This window comes from Hermetia illucens, chromosome 4, assembly GCF_905115235.1.
Source record: "Hermetia illucens chromosome 4, iHerIll2.2.curated.20191125, whole genome shotgun sequence".
Lineage (NCBI taxonomy): Eukaryota > Metazoa > Arthropoda > Insecta > Diptera > Stratiomyidae > Hermetia > Hermetia illucens.
The window spans coordinates 1,501,440-1,527,409 of NC_051852.1; the positions used below are offsets into that span (position 1 = coordinate 1,501,440).

At 42.3% G+C, this 25,970-nt stretch overlaps 1 protein-coding gene and 1 non-coding gene across 2 annotated transcripts; both read right to left on the reverse strand.

The window, feature by feature from the left end:
• Nucleotides 1–8,312: 8,312 nt before the first annotated feature.
• LOC119655880 (zinc finger protein 180-like) lies at nt 8,313–22,952 on the reverse strand. The gene is made up of 10 exons (XM_038062015.1): nt 22,806–22,952; nt 14,905–15,602; nt 14,763–14,852; nt 14,670–14,702; nt 14,202–14,398; nt 14,009–14,140; nt 13,695–13,951; nt 12,861–12,981; nt 8,582–8,996; nt 8,313–8,515 (listed from the first exon to the last, which is right to left on the reverse strand). The coding sequence occupies exons 1-10, from the start codon at nt 22,825–22,827 to the stop codon at nt 8,453–8,455; spliced, it is 2,028 nt and encodes a 675-aa protein (XP_037917943.1). The 5' UTR covers nt 22,828–22,952; the 3' UTR covers nt 8,313–8,452.
• LOC119656350 lies at nt 12,624–12,739 on the reverse strand. Its single transcript, XR_005250052.1, has one exon. It is a non-coding gene; the product is annotated as a U6atac minor spliceosomal RNA (small nuclear RNA).
• Nucleotides 22,953–25,970: the final 3,018 nt, after the last annotated feature.

Below are 25,970 nucleotides of genomic sequence, written 5' to 3' on the forward strand. Positions count from 1 at the left end.
CCACAGTGGCCATTAGATTTAAGTTATTTTTGTTATTTTAAAAGATTGTTTTTTATGTTTCCATGGGCAACCCAATGTCACCACTGGTGACGGAAATGTTTATGGCATACGTGGAAACAATCATCGAAGAAAAGGGGATAATGCCGAGGATTTGGTTCAGGTATGTCGATGATATATTTGCCATAGTTGAAAAGGACAGGGTAGACAACACGTTAACAGAAATTAATAGGATACACCCGAAGATCCAATTCACAATAGAAAAAGAAGAACATGGATCGTTACCATTTTTGGACCTACGAGTAACTAACAATAGCGGAAAACTCGAATTCGAGATATACAGGAAGCCAACGGCAACCCAAAGAACGATACCAGCAACTTCGGCTCATACCGTAACACAAAAAATGGCTGCCTACAATTCAATGGTGCACCGTCTCTGCACATACCCCCTAAACAAAGATGGCTTCCATAAAGAAAGAAGGTTCATACTTGATACAGCTATCAAGAATGGTTACACGGTCGAAATCATCGAAAAGCTGATTAAGAGAAAGCAAGACCAGATATGGAAGAACCAACATTCAACATTGTTCGAGCAAGAAAGCACTCTAGCTGATACAAAATGGGTGAGCATACCATTATCCAAAGACTTTTATAGAATAAAATCCCTCCTAGGGAAATACAATATAAAAGTGGTCGGATCAAGCAGAGACGCAACCCTTAAAAGACAATTAGGGAGCGAAAAGGACCCATTAATGGAAGAGGAAAAAAGTGGGATTTACAAGATCAGCTGCAATGACTGCGAGATGGCCTACATTGGCCAAACAAAACGCCTCATCACGACTAGGTTCCAAGAACACCTAAAGAAAGTGGAGAAGGGAGAAAGACGAGGAGCCAACACGGTGCGTTCTTCGGTTGCGATGCACGTCATAGAGGAGGGGCATTCTGTGACGAGGGCTAACCTCGAGCTGGTACGACAAGTGAATAAGCCACACACCTTGGATGCATGGGAGAGCTTGGAAATATTACGAAAGGATGCGGCAAAATTGATGAACACAGATGGAGGGAATTGTGCATCAAGGCTAATCAAAAAACTCGCTGACAAACACAGGGACCGCACCACCCACTAACTATTAATAATTGATGGCCATCAACCCAAAAGTTATAATATTATCCCTACCTGCATGTGGACTTTTTACGTTTTTCTCTTTACCTTTTAGAATTTGCACCCACATACGGATCTTTAGCTTTTAAGCAACTTTTTATAATCTGTCCCTACAGACCTTTAATTTGTTTTATTTAAAAATCAGGAAAAACTTCCCAATGATTTACTAGCTTAAGTACTGAGGAAGAGAGTAAGTAGCTTTCGAAATACGTATTTACTAACTATTAAAATATATTGCAGTAGGAGCAAGCTACCTAGTTTTATTTTTATTTAGAAGAACTACAAGCATCGGAACGATAACTATTTTAAAAGATTGTTTTTTATGTTTCATTTTTCCAATCTATATATTATTGTTACCTATTTCTTAAAAATAAAAATGATTTTAAAAACAAAAACAAAAAACCAAAAACGGTGTAACTGTTTTTAAATGTGTATTATCCGGAATATACTTAATAAGTGATTTCATCCGGAAAATATCTGTTTGTCCTTTAATTGCTTGACATTATAGGTCAATTATATTTATCAGTCTCTCATCTTTGCTCAATGTTGATTCAACCAACCATAAAGAACGGTCCTTATAAATTATCAGCGGAGTAAAACTTATTTAGTTCATTACGAAATATCTACAATTATCTCAAAAGCAGAAGATAATAGGGAAGAAAAATTAGGATATAATTTCCATTGATATTTGTTACAATGAGACTATGGCGGCTTGAGTGCTTGAATACACCACTATTACCTCCTCCCCTAATAAGCATGAACTTGCTATTAGTTCAGACTTCCTTTGTGGAAATCTCTGGAAATATCCGTTAGTGATTCTATTACTCGGTATTTTCGAAATTCACTACCATTAAAGTAGTCTATAATCTGGTTTCCATTAATATTCAAAATATTCACTAAGTCATGCTCTCAGTAAAGCTCGCACATGAAAAAATAATTTATGGTAAATTCAAGGAGACCTATGCAGGGCAATTTATGCAATAAAAATATTATCCTTCAGTGCCTTTACTATTAACATGAATTTTTAATTATATTTCATAAAGTACTACACAATCAAGTTAACTGTCCCGTAAGCCGACAACAATAGTGAAAACATGTCACATGGGATAAATAAAAAAGAAATTCTTACCCTTTCCTTCTGATATTTACATATTTAATTTCGAAAGAACCTTAAGGTCAAGAATGTGAACACAATATGGTTAACTTGAGGGCCCGTTTGAGAATTTATGTTAGCATTATACCAATACTGCGATTGAAAGATGTTTTATTTCCACATTATATCTAGGGTCAGATTTGGGCTCAAAAAAAAAAAACTAAGTGAAATAAGAGTGAACTCCTATTTATCTAAAACCTTCTTTTGGATAAGGATCACTTCGTGGTAGCCTGATTTCTACCGGAATGATGTTAATAGAGAAGCCAAGCATACATCTATATGGCGTTTTCCAATCAGCAACTTCATCTTTGATGTTGATAAAAGAGAGTTGAAAATTCAATTGCTAACCACCATATAATTCTAGTATCTTTCAAGGGTCAAATGTGTTAAGAACTTCCAATTGTCTTTACAGGAGCCAAGTGAGAGATATGTTTCTTCATAGATCGGATGTGTGTGTATGGTGGGGGAGAAGCTACAGCTTCTGAGCACTCAGGCCGTGTTGGCCCATTATACTCGCCTCCCCCGTCTAACGGAATATTCCGGATTCGTTAACGTATCGCAGGATTTCCGTTAGTGGATGTGATGCTACCCGTCCCAATTGGAGAACATCGGCACCAAAGGTCTGATGCATCATGCGTCCTTAGGCGAGGCATTCACATAGGAAATGCTCCGTGGATTCCGCTTCCTCATTACAGAAGGGACACATACCATCTTCGGTAATTCCTATTCTGAACATATGCCCAGCTAGTGAATTATGGCCTGTCAGAAGGCCTACAATACACCTGCAAGTCCTCCTGCTTTTCGACAGAATAAACTTTGCGGTACGTATGTATGTTGGGTTCTGGCAGGAAAAGTTTGGTGTGTCGAGCAGCATTTAGGCTCTGCCACCTATCATTATGGGAAACTTGTTCCCAGTTTTTGAAAACAGATTTAGCCAATCCTACTGATACTCCAATTGCTGGCTCCGGTCCCGGCATAGGGGAGATTGACCCCTCATTCGCTAAAGCGTCCGAGATTTCATTTCCCTCTATGCCACAGTGACCAGGTACCCAGAGTAGTTCCACCGTATTGAATCAAGACATAGAGTTCAAACGGTTTCTGCATTCCTGAACGATTTTCGAGGTGATCAAAGGACTGCTCAATGCCCTCGGTGCAGCTTGACTGTCACTGCAGATTGCGATGCGCCTGCCCTTCAACCGCTCGTCAATCACCCAGTTTGCCTCCCTTAGGATCGCATAAACTTCGGCTTGAAAAACCGTGGCATATTGTCCCAAAGGAAAAGCCCACTTCTCGTTTTTATTCGAGAGGTAGACTCCGGCACCAAAACCCTCTTCTGTTTTTGAGCCATCGGTGTAGAAGACTTCCGTATATCCCGCCACGCATTCCTCTGGGAATTCTTTTCAGCAACAGTATGAATATGTTGATCTTAAATTAGTTAATTATAGCAGGTTATTAAGATTAACAAATAATTGATGAATATGCTTCAGGTTAAGGTTTCATAATTCGACAAGTCCTTACTACAAAATGTGGCGAATGCTAAAGCATTGCTTGGCCAATATGAAGCTTTGGTCTTGTAATCTGAAATATTGTGTACCTTTCAAGTAAGACTCTTACCCTGGTGGAGGACGAGTAGTCCGGGAAGAACCCGGACTACTCGTGGGACCAGAAAGCCAACAGAAGAATAAAAGGTGTTGATGCGTTTCCAGCCTGGAAACCTCTGTCATGGAACTGGATGTAGCGAGTACCAGGCACAGTACTTCTACACCCAAACCATCGACACCGTGAGTCCCCCAAGAAACACCGGATAACCAGACACGCTCTACGAAATCCTATAGTGCGGCCAGGAATTATTTAGCCTGTGATGGTGATATGCACCAGAGTTGAGGCTAACGCTGTGGGAAATGGTCATCGAGCATGGGGGTCTTCCTACGAGAGGAAGACATCGGAGACCTAGAGCATGTCTCTTCGCTAGAAAGAGTCTGCGCGTCTTTCTGTGTCCAAGCCCGTGTTCCAGCGATCTAACCGTGGTCAAACTTAAGCGGGCGGGAATGAAGAAGGTGTGTGTGGCTCACGGCTAATCAGCTCGGCCAGAAGAACTGCATCCTCTGACGTCCATCACCGCAGCGAAGGTGACTTGGTGATAAGGCGGTTGCTTCTGCTTTTCGCGCATCTTCTGTTGCTCTTCGTGTCCGCCTGCAGTACGAAATTCGATCCAGAAGCTCCTCCAAGTCCATCAGCCCATTTTTCATGCTTTAGCTGATGTTTTTCTAGAGAAATGTCCCAGACCCCCAGTGCTTCAAACTGCTGCGCATTTTTTGATAAGCCTTTCCTCTGCGGCTTTCGTAAGAACAGTCGACTGCGCTCTCACTTAGCTTCTATTCGAAGCCCTCTCGTCAGTTTCAGAAGTTTCCAGTATACCTTTTTCCGTACTTTGGTTGTCATCTCCGTTCCCGGTGCCGCATTACTAGGTGAGTATTTTTCTTTATTTAATCATCCCGATGTCCCGGCGGGTATTTCAGCCCTTGCTGTGTCCTTCGTTGGACGCTGCGGTGAGCGACTCATTTTCGCAATGAATGGGTTCTGGAAAACCATGCTTGTATTAGTCGTTCTAAATTCGAATGTAAATGTGGTGATAAACTTAAAATAGTTCTGCATTGGCGGGCTCATGTGCCTGATTTACAATGTAATTTTTGGGAGATCATTTTTTTTATGTATGTTGCAACTATAACCAGTTTAACTTCAAAGTGAGCGTAGCGTAGAAATTCTAGATACTTTGGAAGAAAACAACAAGTCGTGTTTTTGCGATGATAAAAGGGAGCGTCTTTCCACCTGTTGGCACTTTCGGTCGCGCTTTTCCCAGAGCAGAGGTGAGGCAGCGTCTGATGAGTTGCCTCTGCCCTGGACGAAACCGTCAGTTAAATTTTTGATTTTTTTCGATTCTTAATGCTTGGGGTGCTACGCTCCAAACTAGGGATCCATGGACTAAAAAACGAGGGAGTAAGTTGCTCCTCATTTAGTCCGGTCCACCATCAAGTGGATGGGGACTTAGGATCCCGCAGATCCTAAACAACAAAGTAACAACCCTCAAATATTTGCTGGTGAATTCAATGCATCATGTAGCCTGCCACTGCGTGGCAATATTTTTATAATAGCAAGCCCATTTTAACGAGGATTTGAAACAAAGCACTCAGTATCGCAATATACAAGATCCTTTGGGAGAAAATTACAGTGTAATCCCTGTGCGTCTGAGAGTGAAGCTAGGTAAGTTGGGCATAGGATACCCGCCTGAGGTACATACCCCTATGTGAGTTGATATTCCTTGGCTGCTACAAAAGGAAAAAATAGATTTATGAGCTAGTAACCCGCAATATAGTCTGCTTCGGTCTCAAGAGTTGCTTGTGGAAACGTGGAGGCGTACCAATGAACGTAAGGAGCTAAAATCTCTGCCTATGACTACAAGCGGACATCTTGGAACAATGTGCGGAGTTTAGACCACCTGTCCATCTACCATGTTATCGAAATTCCAGGAAAGGGAGTTCCCTTTCTGTTTCCGTGCCAAACGTGAAGCAAAGGAAGCGATTTATGTTATCTGAGACTACGAAATCTGCATCGACTAGTTAAATGAGACAGGACAATTCCAAATGGACAATAATGGGAATGATTGGAAAATATACCTAGACCATAGACTGATTTTTAATGGGGCATAGTCTTCAAGAACATCGTTGATACTTGCATGGGTATAAACTGGACAGCTCACTGAACTTCCGAATCCCGATTCGGGGGAAACATTGGGTAAAACGGTAGGACCGCAAAATCTAGTTGGAGAGCTGATTGCATCAAGAAAACTCAAATGCTATCCACTTCGCTGCAACGCCAATATAAGGCATACCGAAACTTATGCAGCTCAGAAATCAACGAAATTGGTGAGTCTTTCTTTGATGTGTAACAGGGGCAGTACACCAGCCTTCCATTTTCTCAGGTTGGAGAACTTTGACGATTGAGAGGAGGCCTTTGATATCATCCTATTAGCCGACAATGTAACTTTCAACAAGAACTGTGTAGAGAATTGGAGAGTGTCTTTTCAGATCACAGCTGGATACTATCCAGGCTAAATCTCGCTGCAAAATTTTCCTACCCTTTCAGAGACCCCAGGGGAATCGACTGCAGCAATTTCGTTAAGTTATCAAGAATAAACTCTCCCCTGCACGAAATGACAACATTGGCACGACAAAAGAGCTGGAGTGACTGGAACTGGTGCTCTTAACAAGGTATTTGAAACCGCTTTCGAAGCTTTGTGCCCGGCAGAAAACAGCAAAAAGACATAATCGTGGTGGAGGGAAGATCTGTCCAACCTCAGCAAACTGATCAAGGAGGTCTTCAATATCTTTTGCAGAAACAAATATTGACCAGCTATACAAGAATTGCCCGAAAAAATATAACTCGGCCAAGACTGCTTGGACTATTGTCACAACATTGGAGGTAGCAAGTCTGCCACATTTTGGAGCTGCTAGTCCATACACACTTAACCGACTTGTTTGGAAGTTATGCAGCCCCAGTCGTGTGAGATAATCAATTTGTATATTACTAAGAATAAAATCATGTGGGCTATCAATATATTCTCGCATATAAATCTCCGGGCCCAGAAACAGTAAGCCGGAGTGGAATTTCGTTCGGACACGTACCGCATTATTAAAGACACCTGCGTGTGGTTTCCATACCGCAATCCGATAAGCACGGCCATGAGTCGCTAAGAACTCTCAGTCAATCAGCTTTACCTTTTTCCCGTTGAAGACCTTGGAGCGCCTCCTGGACATCCACTTAAGAATGATTATGAAGATCCACAGAAACCGCCTTGAGCAAAAAGTACGATAGAACCAAACTTATTAGTATTCAAAGGACTGCGCAAGTGTTGCTGGAATCTGCAGTACAGCCCGGCAGATGCCCCCAAAGTACTCCTACATCATCTTTTCTACTAGACACCTCGGAAATTCTGGCATTCAGAAAGAACTACGCCACATGCAAGCCCAGTTCCAAAGAAATTTGGCTTTTGATTTTTCAACTAGCGCAGAGTGGGTAACCGACGACGTGTTGTAAGGTTATAACACAATATTCTTCACTGATGTATCAAAGATGGTTTGTTGAGTCAGGACTGGGATTTCATCGGATACGCAAGATGCTGCCGTATTTCATGTGGATGTATTGGCAATATTGGAAGCCTATCAATGGCTGGGGCATGATCCGAGCCCCAAACGTAACATAGTCATTCTGATTTTATGTCGAAATTTTGGATTTAAGAATAGTTATCTGGAATAGAGTAAATGAGATTATTTTCTGGGTCTTTTTATGTTTTCTAAATTTTAGGTAAATCGGAGCGAAATCAACTAGGACAGAAGGAAGACGCAAAACCAAAGAACTGAAAGGGTTCCAAAAATACCCACTCTAGGGCGTCAACTGTGATAAATGCATCCAGCCGGAGAGGAAGTCATCATCATCATCAACGGCGCAACAACCGGTATCCGGTCTAGGCCTGCCTTAATAAGGAACTCCAGATATCCCGGTTTTGCGCCGAGGTCCACTAATTCGATATCCCTATAAGCTGTCTGGCGTCCTGACCCACGCCATCGCTTCATCTTAGGCAGGGTCTGCCTCGTCTTCTTTTTCTACCATAGATATTGCCCTTATAGACTTTCCGGGGGGGATCATCCTCATCCATACGGATTAAGTGACCCGCCCACCGTAACCTATTGAGCCGGATTTTATCCACAACCGGACGGTCATGGTATCGCTCATAGATTTCGTCATTGTGTAGGCTACGGAAGTCAAGTTGCTAAATATGCTGAATAACAAATCTGATTTGTGGGGGCTGAAGTGGTTAAAATGAGCAATTCACCAATTCCTTATAAGGATCAGAATCGCAACAAAATCTCAATTGATGATAATGCGTAACAATATATATTTCCGTGGATTACAGGATGACCTATCGATTGTAAACACATAGTGAAATTTTATTCAAATACTTTTATTCTCCATTGGCATGATAACCTAGCTAATTGTTAAATAATAAATACATATGAATTGGTTTCCATATTCTTGAATTAGAGTGTACAATTTCTGCTAACTTAAAACCAAATACGTTTCTCTCATTTAAGCCAGTCTGTTACCACCTCTTCCGCTTGAAAGTGATCCATTTCTCCAATTGTTATCTGTAACAAAATTGATGCAACATTAGATCATTAATAGTTTGAAATTTCTCTTCTCATGTAGCTCACCTCTTCTACATTCTCTGGAAGAATCGATTGTGCCGAAGTTTCATTTTCATTCAAAAATGGAACGTCCGCTATATTTATGTCTGAAACTTCATCACCTTCTGTGAAACTTGTTTGATGTTGCTCCTTCATATGATCCTTGAGGGCGAAAACACGGGCGTATATTGCTCCACAGACTGGACAGCGATGTTTCAATGTTTGGCTACTTCTCAAATGTGTTTCCATGTGAGCTTTGACGGCATAAAGTGAGGCAAACGGACGATTGCAATGTGGGCAACTGAATGGTTTAGTGTGGCTATTTTTATGACCAGCGAGCTGAACGGATGTTTTGAAGGCTTTCGGACAATGGGGACATTTATAAGGCCGCTCGTCAGAATGTGTCATTAGATGATGATTGTAGCCAGAGTATGCTTTAAATCTATAATGAAAACAATGCAAATATATTGCTTTTGTCGTTAATACTACATATGTATGAAGAGACCTCTATGAAATTTAGTGCTCCAGATCAAGCTCTATATTTGATCACCAAAGCAAAAGTTCTAACGGAAAATAAGAAATGACTCGAAAGTTCGCTATTGAATCGTAAAGAGAAAAAAGGTTTCGGTCCCATGTTCTTACATTTAGAGATTGAGTAGGTCGCCAGGAAACTCACGTACCCATCGATTTGAGTGCGATACTCGGTGCCGAAAAACATTTCGAAATGTTGACTTGATGTTGTATGTACAGAAAATACAGCATACATTTTATAATGATGGATGGCGATGGAAGGGGTGGATCATCGGCACAAAACAGGCAGAAGGTCCCCGGAATATAAAAATGCCCTCCATAAAAATCGTAGGTGAAATCAACCTCAATACCAAGCGACGCAACATTACCCTCGCAAACCATCCGCGAAAAAGGTATCGACGTCGACGGAATCGCAATGGTAACATTTGTATCAAGGATCAAATTGGCCAAGTAACGCTATGGGCTGTTCTGGACGCAGGAGGATGTGGACTGGAAGTCATAGCAGAGGATTTTAACGCGTGACCCCTTGAATGAGGCAGTATATGAAGTGCAGGGCCTTCTGTGCCTCCTCACACTGGCTGCATACAGTCGAAACTACCAGTGTGAGATTGCTGACAAAACTTCAAATGTTTCGATTCGGCTGTGTGAATCCTTGCAATTTCTCCCTTCAGAGTGGAACCGATAGTAAATGGCGGAATGCCAGAAGACGGTTCTGGCGCCATCATTGTGGATTCAGAATCTTGGCTAGCCACCCTGGTACCAAAATCAGCAATGGTTCCTTCAGTCAGCTAAGTGAGTACCTGCCCCACCTGATGTTCCTAATGAACATCACTACTCCAGTCTTCCTAGTCTTCATCGTGAGCCCGAGTCCGAAGAACCAAACTTTGAATTATCTGCAAAGTTGAATTCAAGTGGTCACATACTATGCTCGCAAACTTGCCGATAATTATTATGAATAGATCGTCCGCAAACACTTCTCTGGCGTTTTCAGTGGAAAGTTCACTTCAAAAACTTCTCTCATGCTAGTTGTTATCATCTGAGTTGTTTCCTCAATTTCAACAATTGATTTGATGCGTCCCCCAGAGATCGTAACGCGAGCGCTCAGTTCTGTTTCGTACGTCACTCAATCGGTCTTACATGAATATCGAAATGGAGTGGTTCGAGGTGAAATCGAAATCAATGCGCCTGTGATCCGAGAGTGTGATATCGTTTGATGCTCTCCACTCTCCAACAAGAACCACAATGTCAGGGGATGCCACTGTGATGTCGATGAGGAAAGTGAACTTATTACACAAATTCAAGATACGAAGTCCAGTTCCTACCAGATAATCCAGTAGCCACATTTCGTTTTTATTGACTGGATACTCAAGTTCAATGCGACACTCCGTAGTAAATCATTGGGGTTAAAACGAGCGTTTGATTTTCCAGAATATTGTCTGGTGTATTTGCAAGATATAAATATTGTAAACCTTATTATTAAGCCTTATTAAGCCGACAAGTCTCTCTTTGCCTCAGATAACAGACAGACAAACCTCTTACCTTGTTTTAGACAAGTCATAAGAAGTACTTAGGAATTGGCCTTAGGAATGGAGCTCTAAGAATGAGGAACCACCTGGTAGTCGACTGAGAAAGAGTTTGCTGAGCTCGCCGTTGTACGCCGTCCACCACGTGACATGCTTTTGAGCCTTTCGTTCGGGCTTCGTAAGCATGCTATCACTGACGCTACACACCCACTCATTCAACAGCTTAACCTTTTCATCCATAGACAAGAGGATGAACTCAGAGAGGGGAGAGTGGCCGGCTAACTCCTCCATCCGAGCAACATATTCACCCCAATTACACCCGCGCGTATTCCAACGCGTCGGCATAATCGGGGGTCAACACTCACATGCACACCCCTAATGACTAGCACTACCTCAATAGGAGTGCGGTCAATCACATTACATCCATCCAACAATCTCCATGACTGGACATTCGCGTAGCGTTTTTGCTATATTTAAATACGTAACATCAATGTCACTGACGTCTCTGGAGCTTTCAAAAGTCGAAACAGTTGACGAGAAATTTAAACAAAACAAACCGTGCTTTAACAACACTTCGGAAAATATCTCTCCCCTACGTATAGCACGGTGTCAAGATGTGCGTAGGCAATCTTGCTGTGCCACATAGGGGAGACCGTATTCGCGTCCATGTCCAGGATGAATGGTGTTCCGCGAATACGCAGAAGCACCTCATCCAGGTACGCGATATACTGCTCTAGGTCGTCTGTGGGTGGACAGTACATGCTCGAGCAAAATCACCGTCCTAAAGGCCCCGTGATTGAGACACATACGCCCCACTCATTAGTGAGACTCGCAACATAGACGCAATCTAGACGCGTATCATTAATGACGACCGCCGCCTTGGCCGACCCCCTAGCAGTGAACACACGCATGTCTCCAGGCAAGCCTTTGATGCAGCCATTAACTGCCCAGGGCTCCTGTAACATGGCCACGCTAATGTTGTACTCCCACATGTACTGGCTGAGATAACGCATCACGGCAGCCGCTCTGGGGCAGTTCAATTGCAGCAGGGTGAGCCACATGGGGTTCAATGGCGGGCGTTGACCCGAGTCACCCTTGTGGCGTAAATCGGGCAAAGCATCGACCGGAGCATATGCCCGATCGAAAGTTCCTGGAACGCACAGTTCTGGCAGTGAACCTCGTTACTGCAAGAGACATGGTCCTTCGCACGGCAGTCACCCACGCGGTGATCAAAACCAAGACACCTAAAACACGCCGCAGGGTGCAAGTCATGCGACCTGACCCTATAGTTTAATCATTTTACATACACCCTTTCGGTGGATGTCAAGTTGTTAATCACAGCTTGCTAATCGTGCTTTCAATGACAGCATTGCTGACTGCCTCAGGACCCGATCGTATTGGGCGACTTACAATAATCTTCGCCTCCTTCTTGAATCGCTCGAAGGACATCTGGTCCCCCAAGTCATTCTCATTAATCTGCTGCATCAGCTCATGACAGCTAATGCAGCAGTGCACATCATAGACGATGGCACGAGGTCTCAGCTCTTGGGCCACTTTCAACCCATGTTCGGAGAACTTCGGGTTTTCCATAACCTTCCTTCGTTCTTTTTCGGAGGGCACGCGTAAGGCCGGAAGTGCCAACCACTTCGAACGCGATGTACTGGTGATTACTTTCCAAGAAGTCTTCTCGGACTCGCCACCCGCCCATCGATGATGCCACTACTTTTTTTCGGTATCCATTTTTTCTAGTCCGTTGCACTCTGTAATTTTTCACGTGTCCACAGTCCGCCGCGGACAAGACTGATCCACCGCGGTGATTCGTTTGCTGTTCGACTAGGATGATGCAATGTTTCATAATACTATTTCGCGTCCGTGCGGACGGTCCGTTTTCTGTTTGGCGAACCCTTAAGTTGGCTCCTAGCCCAGTCAAAATAGCCAGATAATGTGTAGAACAAAGGGAGGCTATTTGGAATGCTGTCCCAAGATCCAGTCAATTTCCATATTTTAGAAGCATTCAAAAAAATTAGCTGAAAAAAAAATTTCGGCCGAAATTGTCTGTGCCTTTTCGACCATTAATTATGTTCCGTCCTTGTCAAGGGGAGTGCTAACCAGCTCTCCTTTCAAACGACACGACCAAGCCCCGCCATTTCCAAAGATATAACTAAGTAAGAATAATTTTTACATTCACGAATTATATCCAGCGTAAATTTATATATTAGCTCCATCTATCCGCCAACATTGTATTTACTTACCTCTTATTACAGTGTGGACACACATATGGCCTGGCTGCAGTGTGTGTACGCAAATGCAGTGTCAAACAATATGCGACACGGAAACATTTTCCACAAATCTCACATTTATAGGGTTTTTCACCTGGAATGGAAATTAAATGGTGGTTAGGAGTGTGCTTTTTGTGTAAATGCATATTAGATGTGTATCAAGACACTCCAGCTGAAGAAAAAGAAGATCAGTTTCCCTATATGTTTTACAACAATGAGTTAACGTGACACAGTGAACCAAATCATTAGATTTACAATTTACTCTGATAGATATTTGGCGAACTCTTGGCCGCGTTCGAGAGAAGAATCCTCCGAAGAATTTTTGGGCCCCTACATGAGGATGGACGATTCCGTAGCCTACATAACGACGAAATCTATGAGCGATACCATGACTATCAGGTTGTGGATAAAATCTGGCTCAATAGGCTACGGTGGGCGGATCACTTAATCCGTATGATGAGGATGATTCCACCCAGAAAGTCTATAAAGACAATATCTATCGTAGAAAAAGAAGACGAAGCAGACCCTGCCTAAGATCGAGCGATGGCGTAGGCTAGGATGCCAGACAGCTTTTAGGGATATCGAATTGGTGGACCTCGGTGCAAAACCGGGATGTCTGGAGTTCCTTATTAAGGCAGGCCTAGACCGGATACCGGTTGTTGCGCCGTTGATGATGATGACATTTGGCTTGCTGACAATTTTACCTGACCTAGTAGTTTTTCTACGAACTAGTATTGACTGTATTACAGAAGGTAGATTTGGATGAAACTAACCTTAAATAGATACCAAAAACGAAAAAGGTCTTACCTGTGTGAATTCTTTCATGTTTCACCTTCTCATGTGGCCTTGCGAATTGCCGACCGCAATAGGCACACTCATAGGGCAGCGTTGTTCCTGCCCTTTCAGCTTTTGTCGGAGGTTTCGGCTTGGGATTTTCCTGATGTGCTTTCAGATGCATCTCGAGATTAAGTCCATTTGCGAACTTCTTATTACATATTGTGCAAACAAATTTTTGGCCAGCTTTATGCGATTTCTTATGAACTTCTTGGAAGCTTATATCATAGCTGTAAGGAATCATGGAGTGAAAATCAATTCATTTTTGTAGGAAACTTTGAAAGTACCTTTTATTACATATTTCACAGAAAAATGTCTCATTCGATAGTTTACCATCCTTTGCGGATGACTTCATTTCATATCCAATGGCTTCTTCGATTGGCCTTACTCTAATGGGACCGTGCATCCGTGCATGTAACCTTTAGACAAGATCAGACACTAATTTTTATTGGAAAATTAAAATTTTTGAACAGTTCTTACCTATAACTTTTATTGGAAGGAAATATAGTGTTGCAGATCTCGCATACAACTTGTTCAACCACACTCTTCTTTGGCTTTATCATTTTTAATACATCCGGAGATTTATGATGGACTCGAGTGTGATATGCTAGCTTTCGCTCAGTGGAAAATTTTTTATCACATTTCACGCAAATAAATAAAATTGAAAAGTTTTCTGGCTGTAGAAAAGGAGTAAAGAAGTAAAAATATATCTATAAAGACATAATTTGATTCGATAGCTTCATTTAGAAAGGAAATCATCCGGAAAGTATTGTATGCAACTTCTCAGTTTAGTGGCCCTGGTTTAATCGAGAGACAATTTCGTCTAATAAAGACACTATGGCGCATTTGAACGACATAAATAACAAACTGTATACACTACTTTCAGAGGTCTTATTTGGATAGGCTTTTCTCATTTAATAATGTATCCAATGTTTTTTTACTACATACCAAGCTTTCGTCGCCTTCAATTGTATCAATCGCCTAAAAGACACCAAATTCAGTTCTGATTCGAATGTGTTTAGAGAAAAGAGTGAAACTTACGGAATCATCTTTGGCAATTTTACTACTTTTGCCGTTTCGTTTTGGATCGTGCTTGAATGATTGAAGGTCTACATTTTCGATTTTTACTTTCTGAAAAGATGTTATGAGCTCCACTTGAGCCTCAAATACAAAATTAACTCACCTTTCTTATATAAGGACGACCGGCCGAATCAAAGAACATTTCTTCGTTATCATTTCCACCTACAGACTCCGTATTATCCGATGTATCGTTGATATATTCTACTTCGGCAACTTCCATATTATCAGTATCTAAAATTGTATCTATTGTATACATCTCCACTCCTTCAATTTCTTGGAGGTCACCGATGTTTTTGCTGTGAGATTGTGCTTCAGTTTCACTTTCTAATTTTATTGTCCTTTTGCTAGGCACTGCTTCCTCTTGGCTCTCAATTTCTCTCTCTGCTAATTCATCTTTTTCTTCGACATCGAACAAGACGGATTGATCTTTATGGAATTTAGCTATGTGATCCTCTACTGAATGGAAGTCTATATTGCATGTACTACAATGGTACATGTCTTCATTATTTGACGTTGAACTATGATCATCAATGTTATCCTCCACAATTTCACTGTGTTCAGTATAAGATTTTTCTTCAAATTTCATATTTTGATTAGACTCGTCATTTTCAATTTCTGCATCGTCCTCTTCTTCAAGAACAACATAATTACTCAAATCGTCGTCCTCATATTCAATGTATTCAACGTTATCATCATCCTCATTTGGATCAACAGAAATTTCTATAAAATTATTTTCGTCATCAGTTAGGTGCATATCGTGCGACATCGAACTGGATGACGCTTGGAAGTATCTTTGGTTATCTGTAAATAATTCAGAAGCTAAATAATCGTGCATTTGGGGAAAAAGTTCAATATTTGTTGGTTGTTTAAATGTATAACGCTGTTGTAGGAATTCTTGTTGATGCACCTTTCTAAAATCCCGAATCTCCGATGCCGAACCGCTACTTGAGATAATTTTAGCCCACAATCTGTTAGTTAAATGAAGCACTTCTTTTTCTTCAGCCTTTGTCCCGTTCACAAGCGGGGTCGGCTCGTCGTGATCGGTTTCGCCATTTGGCTCTATCGAATGCCTTATCTGGGTGCAATCTCGAGGCTTTCAAATCCGCATCTAGCGTATCAAGCCACCGTTGTTTAGGTCTGCCTTTTGGTCGTTTACCATCGACTTCGATGTTCAGACCAATCTTGGCAAGTGAATTCTCGTTGGCACGAATTGCGTGACCATACTATCGAAGACGCCTCTCTCGCAACTTTTCCGTTAGTTAAATGAAGCACAATAGGTGCAATATCAGATTAAAGCCAGAAACATTTGTTCAAGCGAATAGAGCCACCCCCAACCCAATCAGCGAATGTCGAATCCGAACATCAGGTTCTCAATTCAACCTCTCTGACGCTCAAAAGGCAACATTTCACCATTTATCACTTGCGACACACAGCGAACAGCTCAACTTACGCTTACATCAAGACTTCAATTGGGCTTTTGCCAAATCCAACTTCATATTTTTATTATAAATGTCAAATTCTTGCCCACTACAACCTACTCGTCGAGCTTCGATATAATCGACGCTAATTCATAGCGTTCCCATCAACATCCACGCGCACTCGTCAATCTTACGCTGGCAGACAAGCTCTCTATTAAGCTACATGAGCTTCCAATTCATCATGAGATCCACACGTCTAGCCCTACTCGGGAACTGGCTAACCTCACGTCTCACCAACATTCAAAAAGAGTTCAATTGATTCCTAACTCTGGTCGAGCCCTATCTTGATCGTCGAGGACCTGCTACAAGCGGCCAATGGAAACATCTTTTAGAAATGGTTTTTGAAAAAAAAAAGGTTTCTATTAGATTCGCATCGTAGAGAACAAGGCGGCCGTCCCGACGCCTTTCAGGCTCAGCTCACACGGCCTTGACATGCGTTTCTTTTAACCAATTCCTCGCGCTTATGATTGCGCCCTTCTGATCATTTCTATGCGCATTAAAAAGATTCTAGAGGTCGAGGGTCCTCTTTGACAATCCACATAGATCGTTAAGGCCGGCGTTTTTGTAACATCTCAATGTTCGGACCATGTTCATGTTCGGCGTCATTACCATGTCCATGCTCCAGAGACTTAATCGCTGTAACTCAGGCCCAGGATCAAGACCTTCAGAACATCTCGAGCAACTCGTATATGGAGCTTATAATCGACGGCTTATGGAGCTTATAATCGACGGCTTCTCCAACTTTTGCACTGCCTCAGCGGAAAGGATCAAGCCTTCCATAACATCCGCTCCACGACCCACAACTTTCGAGGCTCTACATACCCTTTGACCCCCCATCGTCAAGGCACCCTTATGCCAGTTCCTCGAAGATGGTCTGACCCGAAATACGCAAGGTTTTCTACTGATGAAATTTTTCGATAGCTCAAAAACAGAACATGGAGCAGGAGCTTACCTTTCGAAAAAAAAAATAAAAAGTGGGCTTTTTCGATGAGTCAATATGTGACGGTCTTACAGGCTGAAGTGTATGCGATCCTAAGGGCAGCATCCTGGAGGATCGACGAACGGTTAAAGGGCAGGAGCATCGAAATCTGTAGCGATAGTCAAGCTCAATTGAGGGCGTTGAGCGGCTCTTTGATAACCTCAATCATCGTTCAGGAATGTAGAAAAAAATTGAACTCTATTTTTAGATTCTACAGAATGCAACTACTCCGGCTACTACTAGGTAGCACTGTGGTGTAGCGGAAAATGAAACTTCGGATACCTTAGCAAAGGACGGTTCAATTTCACCCTTGCTAGGACTTGAAGCAGCAACTGAAGTGGGAAGTGGGGAAGAATGGGACAAATCTTCCCATCAAGAGAGGTGGCATAGCCTAAACACTGCTCAACACACTAAACTTTTTCTGTTTGAACCAAACAATTATGTTATCAAGTTCATCCAGACGAAAAGTAATAAGACTTGCAGAAGTATTATTGGCATTCTGAGTGGCTAACACGCACTAGCTGGGTATATGTGCATAATAGAAATTCTACAAGATATTCATGTTCCTCCTGTAGTGAGCGAAATCCACCAAATATTTTCTATGTGGGTGCCACGTCTATGAATGCATCAGACATCAGATTTTTAATGCTGATGTCCTTCAGTTGCAGCGATTATTATCATCCCATTCAGTAACGAAAACTTTGCGACACATGAATGAATCTGGGACATATGCACAAATACAAGACTTGAAAACATGCTAGGATCTACCAACAAAACTGGTCGGTGGCGAGTATCATTACCACGCGAGGGGGGTGATTCAAGCATATTGGCTTTATCAAACTTGCTCTCTCCGAAGGCTTCCAGTGCTGCTTTGCAAACGTGAATTCACCAAACGATAAGAAGCATTTTATAAGAGATCAACAAGCATTTATCGTCGACAGAGCCCTCATCCACAGGCAAATCAAACTTTTTTCAACATGATAGACGAGGTTACCCAGTTGTCAAACTCTTCTGTTCACACTTTGTTATCTGTAGTCAATCAAGGAGCATGGAGGATCGCACTCACGGTGCCACATTCAAAACTTCAACTGCCTCCGCCAGCAGCTTCCGACACCTCCATCTACCTCCAGCTAGCCAGCACCAGCCACTGCTCCCTGAAGAGTTTTTCCTGTTCAGTGAGATTGTGCTTTAGTTTCTCTATCATCACGCTTAACACTGTGCTGTGCTGTTATTATTAATCTAAATGATAAGTTCACAGCAGCGAGACGAACATAGACACCCATGACCCATGCGATGGTTCAGGGGGTAGAGCGTCTGCCTCACAATCCCGCTGGTATGGGTAAGAAACATTAGATAGCATTCAAAATCTTGGCGAAAATCGCATGCACATTTGCAGGGTCTTATTGTAGTTACTAAGTACTACGACAGATTGTTCGAAGGAGATTCAAATAGATATTGGGACCTTTTTATGGAACGTAACGTATAATTGAGTGATTAGCTCTCAGTTATCAGAGGAGGCAACGGTGATTAGTATGTTGGTGATTATAATCCTAAAACACCCAGATGATGTGGTGCATGGAGGAGGGTAGAAGGCGTATGTTCCATGTCAGGCGGAGTTTCAAAAGACACTTGGATTATGGCACAGAAGAATTGGCCAACGCCTTGAATCAGAGATTATGCAGTGCACTTAGGACAACATAGGCCCTATTTTTCTGAGAGAATAAAAATAATTGTCTCTGATATAACAGCGAACTTTTGAAAAGACATTAGATATGATCATCCGATACTGCTATTTAATCTAGGATATCCCGAACTTTGAGAAAAAATGAACCGTGCTGATCGTCACAATAATGGCGACACAGACGAGGTCTCAAGAAGCCAGAAGCGCTTGGCAAAACCAAGAAAGCAATTACTCTGTTGATACTTCTTTCAACTTTCCTCTTGGAATTGAACTCAATCCAAGTTCTTGACTTCAGAAATATCTGAATTTTTACACTTCATGGGCAGATATCGTATCTCGATTACAGCCATACAGGGAAGGAAACTCCATGCCAGTTCGCCCTAAAACACTTTCGGCAATTACCACGTACTCCGAGAATTCCGAATTTCTAACGCCGCCATCGAACCCCAGGGTATAACCAATCAGTTCGGGAATGTCGAGGTTGAAATCTTGGAACTGTACATACTACCAATATCAATATCAATATCAATATCAGCAATTTCAACGCTTACCATGAGTTGTGGCTTTCTAATTTATATAAAGATGTCAGAGAAGATTTGACCATTGGAAACTTTGGTATTCGAACTTCAAATTAATGAAGAAGGAAACGCCCCTCGTATTGCGAATATATGTGATAGTTCCATTGACATTTGAATTGAGTCTGATCATTGTAAAATCAAAGGCTGTCTAATCTACAACTTGTTGATTATTGCGCCTTCATAAAGTATAATAAAACTGATTGGATCAGCTTCAAAACTTGCACTAATGCGACTTTTCCAGTCCCACAACCAAACCGAAACCTTCAAAGCCTAAGGCTCTATCTGATAGTTTAGATCTAATCAGTTCAACGTCAAAAATCTGCATGCTAGCACAGAGAAATTGAGTATTTGTAAAACATTCAAGATATGTCAAGACAATAACTTGAAAAATAAGGCATGAAAGACACATCTGTAATAGTGTTCTATAGTCCGAAGCTACTCGAAACCTCTTCACAATCCTCGGAATGCAATAGTATTGAGAACCTGCGGGATTATCACGAAAATAGGCTTTGTGAAGCTCCCATTTCGAGCAAAAAGTACTTGATGAAACGTCTTCCCGAATAATGGAAAAAATGCAGCCGAATATGTCTAGCGTTTTGTCGAATTCACGAAGAGTGAAGGCTCTATATGAAGGTAAGTCTTTATACTCCAATAATAACTAGTCATTTTGTTTAGTTTTGAGTGTGATTATTACAATTTTTTTATCTCCATTAGGATTTTAATTTTGTCTTCCAAAATAGTTTTTGTTTTGTAATTCGTCTTCAGTAAGGGATTTATTTTACTTTTCGTTAATTTTCTTTGTTTTGTATCCAACAAGCTGTACGTTACGTGGTTGTAAAAATAATTAAATACATAGAACTCCTTTTACCCCCTTTCTTAACATTTATGTATTTCTTACGACTTTCTCGGATTTCGGTTTTGCTCATTGAATAGAGCGATCGATAGATCTGCGGCAAATGAGCCTTCTACATCTTCTTTTTCTTCAACCTTTGTCCCGTTCATAGGCGGTTTCGGTACGTCGTGGTCGGTTTCGTCATTTTGTTTTACCAAAAACCTGATCTGGATGCAATCGCGAGGCTTTTAAATCTCCATCTAGCGTATCAAGCCACCGCCATTTCGGCCAGTCATTTGGTCCATTATCATCGACTTCGATGTTCAGACCAATCTTGAGGAATGAATTCTCGTTAGCGCGAATTACGTGACCATTCCATCGAAGACACCTCTCTCGAAATTTTTCGATGATTGGTGTAACTCCATTTCGATCGCGGATATCCTCATGTAGGATATGATCAAGGCGTGTCACGCCACTAGTCCAACGGAACATCTTCGATGTTTAGGATATGCGGGATCCTATGTCCACATCAACATGACGGTGGACCGGACCAAATGGGGTGCAACTTACTCCTACGTTTTTTTGTCCACGGATCCCTAGTTTGGGGCATAACACCCAAGCATTCAAAAATCAAAAAACCAAAAATGACTAACGGTTTGACCCAGGGCAGGGGCAACTCTTCAGACGCTGCCTCACCTCTGCCCTGGGAGCAGCGTGACCGAAAGTGGGAACAGGTAGAAAAACGCTCCTTTATAGCATCGCAAAAATACGACAAGGTTGCGAATTATATTGAACTTCTTCGTTTCCATTACCGCAAAACGCCGTTCAGTGCCTTTTATGCAAATTATTCGTCTACATCTGATCTCCTAATTTATGTGGGATCCAATGGAGAAAAAATCTTATGTTATCCTAGGCTGCAAAGAGTTAAGAGCAAACATCTCGACTTACAGCTTGTAGGCAGCAACGGCTTGGAGGAGAAAGTAAATCCAGTGATAGATCACACGATGGGAAACCTTTCTGCAGAAATTAACCACTCCGAACGCTTTACTGTTTCCCATATTATTATTATTCTGTTAAGGAAAAGTCGCACCGCGTCCTTGAAGAACTATTGTGCCCCTTTTACTGGTTATAGTGTACCTGTTGATCATAGTATCTCAAGCAGGCCTGTAACCGTTAGGAACTTTAGTATGTTCCCCACTTCCAGAAGTTTCAGCTTTGCATCTGGTATTAAGTGTTCTCCCAGATGTATCGACCTACTTTGCACAAGTGCCGGACACTGTCCCAGGACGTGCATAGAGGTTTCGACCTCCTCCTCACAGAACCTGCAGGCAGTGTCCGTAGATATCCTTAGCTTCCCTAGGTGATAGTTCAGCCGACAATGACCAGTGAGAATTCCCACTATGATTCGGAGGTTCTTTTTGGTGAGGTTTAAGCAATCCTTTGTACGCATGGGTTCGTATCCCCCAATAAGCACCCTGGACTGCTCCATCCCTGGTAGGCCCGCCCAATATAGTTCCCTTCATTTCTTAGATTCATAGCCATGAAACCGTTTCCGATTCCACAGAAGGGTTCTTGCCCGTGTAAAGGCATCCCTGCTCCCTTCTTGACTAGTTCATCCGCTGCTTCATTGCCTTCCAACCCAGCATGGCCTGGAACCCAAAGTATCCAGACCTTGTTGGATGAGCCGAGTGTATTCAGTCTCTCAAGGCATTCCCATACCAGTTTAGAGTTCACGTGGTTGGACCTAAGTGCCTTGATCGCTGCTTGGCTATCGGTGAGAACACTGTCTCCCATAAATCAGAGACTAAGAAGTAGATCCTAAACTTCAAGTAACTGAATGTTAGCCTTTATGTGTATTCGGCTAAAGAGATCCTTGCAAACAAAATATAACGTTTGCACCCTCCAATCAAGCTTAGTTAACATCTGGTTCTGGCAGTATCCCCTAAAGATATTCTAGTGCTCTCAGTTTCCCATAGATCATTTAAGAGAAGGACCTGTTTTATAGATTTATCTAAGTCCGAGGTAGCATATTCTACCAGATTAAAACGAAAAATAATTCTAAACTCTTTGAGCAGAAAACAGAGGTCCAACCATTCTCACAAATAGCGGGGGCGTACTATCAGTTTTGGATTTTGTATACACAAATGAGAATGTTTACGCACTAAGGTTAGCTTTTCTTCCTTCACCTCAAACTTCCTCCCTAAGAACTCCACCTAACTTTGCATCGCCTCCCCTTAGTAGACTCATCACAACAAATTTCCAATCCACCCAACCACCGGGAAATGTCTAGCCGGGCAAAAAGCGTATTTCAGTTTTGTCTTCCCCTAGACACGTCAAAAGCAGAAAAGTTGATGCGTCACATTTCCTGGCTTCATTCTTGCATTCGGAGGTACGCTGCGGCTTGGTTTCCATAAATAATTCTGTATTTTCCACAATTTCCAGAGCAACAACTTTACCTGACATCCCGGTACTCTCCATTGGCCGTTTCCTAATCTGCGGCTAAATTCGCTTTTATCAGTTTTCGCGTTTCACTTCACTTTGTTGAGGAACCCAAACACTACGTACAACTTCAGGGCACAGTTCAATATTAAAATGAAAATGACATGAGGCGTGCGGGCATGCAGAATGTCATTTCCCAAGACGGCTGGGGTGTATGTGAGAAAGAAGTGTCGAACCTGGTTCAGTTCTTCGGGAGGTGTGTTCGTTCTGTATTTGAAGGGCAGGTGGCACTAGTATAGCGGGGGACATAATTGACGATGCTCCGAGGAAAAGACTCCTAAATTAATCGTAGAATGATCGTCCTCAAATTGTTTATCGGTTCACCATTTTTTGGAAAACCACGAAGCGAGAAGAGGAAAAACCCGAAAAAGTCTTGTTTTTTGGGTCGGCCGGGTTTGAACCCGGTGTCCGGAACACTATTTTCAATATGTCACATGCCATGAAGAAGTTAGACATTAGTAAAAACTTGTGGCGCAGCCACAACCGTCCGGTTATGGATAAAATCCGACTCAATAGGTTACGGTGGGCGGATCACTTAATCCGTATGGATGAGGATGATCCCACCCGGAAAGTCTATAAGGGCAATATCTATGGTAGAAAAAGAAGACGAGGCAGACCCTGCCTAAGATGGAGATGTGGCGCAGCGTTAATTTCTGTATTTCAGGATCCAAAGGAGCACCTCGCTGCTTGGAATGACACTAAATGCCTTCAGCTTCTGAACCTTATAAAAGGATACTATAACAATGGCGAGTAGCTGAAACAATCGGCACGAGAAGTTCTTCTAGAAGCGTTAAATAATGTATGGCTATCTCATAATACACCAGATGATTGGCGTGTGAAGAAACTAGACCCGATCCCTAAGAAATGCAAATCTCAAAATGATCTCAACAATTCTAGGTCGATCTCCCTTCTCAACCTTTTTTTCTAAATTAACAAATGCCATGATTAAATCTACACTCGTCCTAGATCCTCAAGTCTCTGTCTGCTCAGAAAAAAGCTTGGCGTACAAGAGACACAAATCCACCTCTTGCCTCAATCACTTGTTGCTTCACATCGTCATTGAGAAGAGCCACAAAAGATATGTTCCTGGCCTATCCCTGGACGTCAGTAAAGCTTACGAGAAGGTGGACCGGTCCCTCCTCGTAGGAATCATGGCTGATATGAATCTTCCCCCTGACATCATCCTATGGATATGGAGCACCATGCGCAATAGGAAGTTAACCATGCAAGGCCATCATGTCCTGATAAACAATGGCATTCCCCAAGGGTGTGTCAGTAGCCTAGTATTCTTCAACATTTATACGACCCCTTCACACGAAATGCTCCAGCATTGGTGACTCCCGGGAGGATGGAGAAAACACCCTTCGACTATAGGAGGATCTCGTCATAAATCAGTGTAACTTCCTGTCAACCTAGAGAAGTCATGTACGATTGCTTTTGCTCGTTCTCGGCTCACCTTCTTGGGAAAAGTTATCACTGCCTGACAAACAAGGAGAATACATCACGGACAAGGCCAAGAGGGCGACCAAATTCATAAACTTTGCCACGGGGGCCAGCTGGGGACTCCACACTAGAGAAGTTCTCTAACTATTTAGAGGGATTGTCAGACCAATCCTTGACTATGTCTCCTCCTTAGTATTCGCTGAGGAGATTAGAGCACAAGTCTGTCGCGGGTCAGATCTCACTGAATGGCAGTGGTGTTTGTATCGTGGTTGGACGTCGGATGCCAGTCGACTCAGCTGTGAATGAATACCTGAGTCAAATCAGGGTAACATTATCGGGCGAGCACAATGCTGACCACATTGCCTCCTGGGGTACTGTAATCCTGTAGTGTACTGTTATTGTCTTGAATGAAGTGCTCTAACACATTTCAAGGCCCTGATCCAATTGGATTGTTACGCTAACAATTATTATTATTATTGAATACGTTGAAAAGAAAATTCAATCTCTCACTACTGCCTCCCTGAGTTTCTGTCTTCGCCTCATGAGGCCCTCTCCAACACATGTCATCTTTGCGGTAAATTTTACATTTCAGATGTTCGTTGATACGTAGACCACAAAGAACACCAGTTGTGGAATGCCACATCATCTAGGTTGCGCTAATGCGCGAAGCAGTTTCATAGCGCAGTTCTCCATTGACTGATAGCTCTGATCCGAGGTATTTAAGTCGCTCAGTTCTGGGCAGGTCGCCGCCGCTGATAGTGATTGCGCTCGTTTCATGTGGATAGGTCGTCAAAAATTCAGTTTTATTCAGATTCAATCTGAGATCGTGTTGCATGAGGCGATCATTCCATTTTTGGGCAAGTTGCTCGAGATCATTTTTGCTATTAGATGCTAGGAAAACATTATCTGCATAAAGCAGTGTGTAGGGCGCTGGACGTTGGATGTTCGGTGTGACGGTGTCCATAAAAAGAGGAGTGGTAAGAGAGCGCTTCCTTGACGAACAAAGACACGAAGCAGTTTTGATACACCCGCCACACTTCGAACTTTACTTTTCGGTTCGTGTTAGAGCAATTGAACCCAGCGCAGGAGTTCTTCTGGCACTAAGTTTTGTTGTAGAGCATACCAAATGAGTTCGTGTGGCACACGGTCAAACGCTTTCTCTAGATCCAGAAATGTAATGTAAAGGGGGCGATGCTTTTCACAGTATTTCTCAATGAGTAACCGCGCAGCGTGTATTGCGTCAGTAGTTCCACAGTTCTTGCGAAATCCGGCTCACGGTTCACGATTTCGCGAATACGGTTTTCAAGAATGCGTTTAAAAATGTTCATGAGGAACCATGGTACCATGGTTAACTATTTACAGCTGATAGTCCATAGCAGCGAATAACATCAACTATTAGTGCACCCAAGACCTTTTTCAGTATGGATTACTGGAATTACGAATTTAAATATATACCGTTCGTCTTAAAAGGAACATCCGCAACATTCCAAATGCTAGTTAATTAAGCCTTTACAGGACTACAGTCTGAGAAATGTAAACTTCTGTTCAAGAAAGTAGTGTACCTAGAACATTGCTACTCTGAAGAAGACGCACGACCAGACCATAAGTCAGTAGCGAGTGTTAAGAGACTTTCTACAGCCCGCGAAAGCAAAACATGTCCTATCGTTTATAAGATTAGC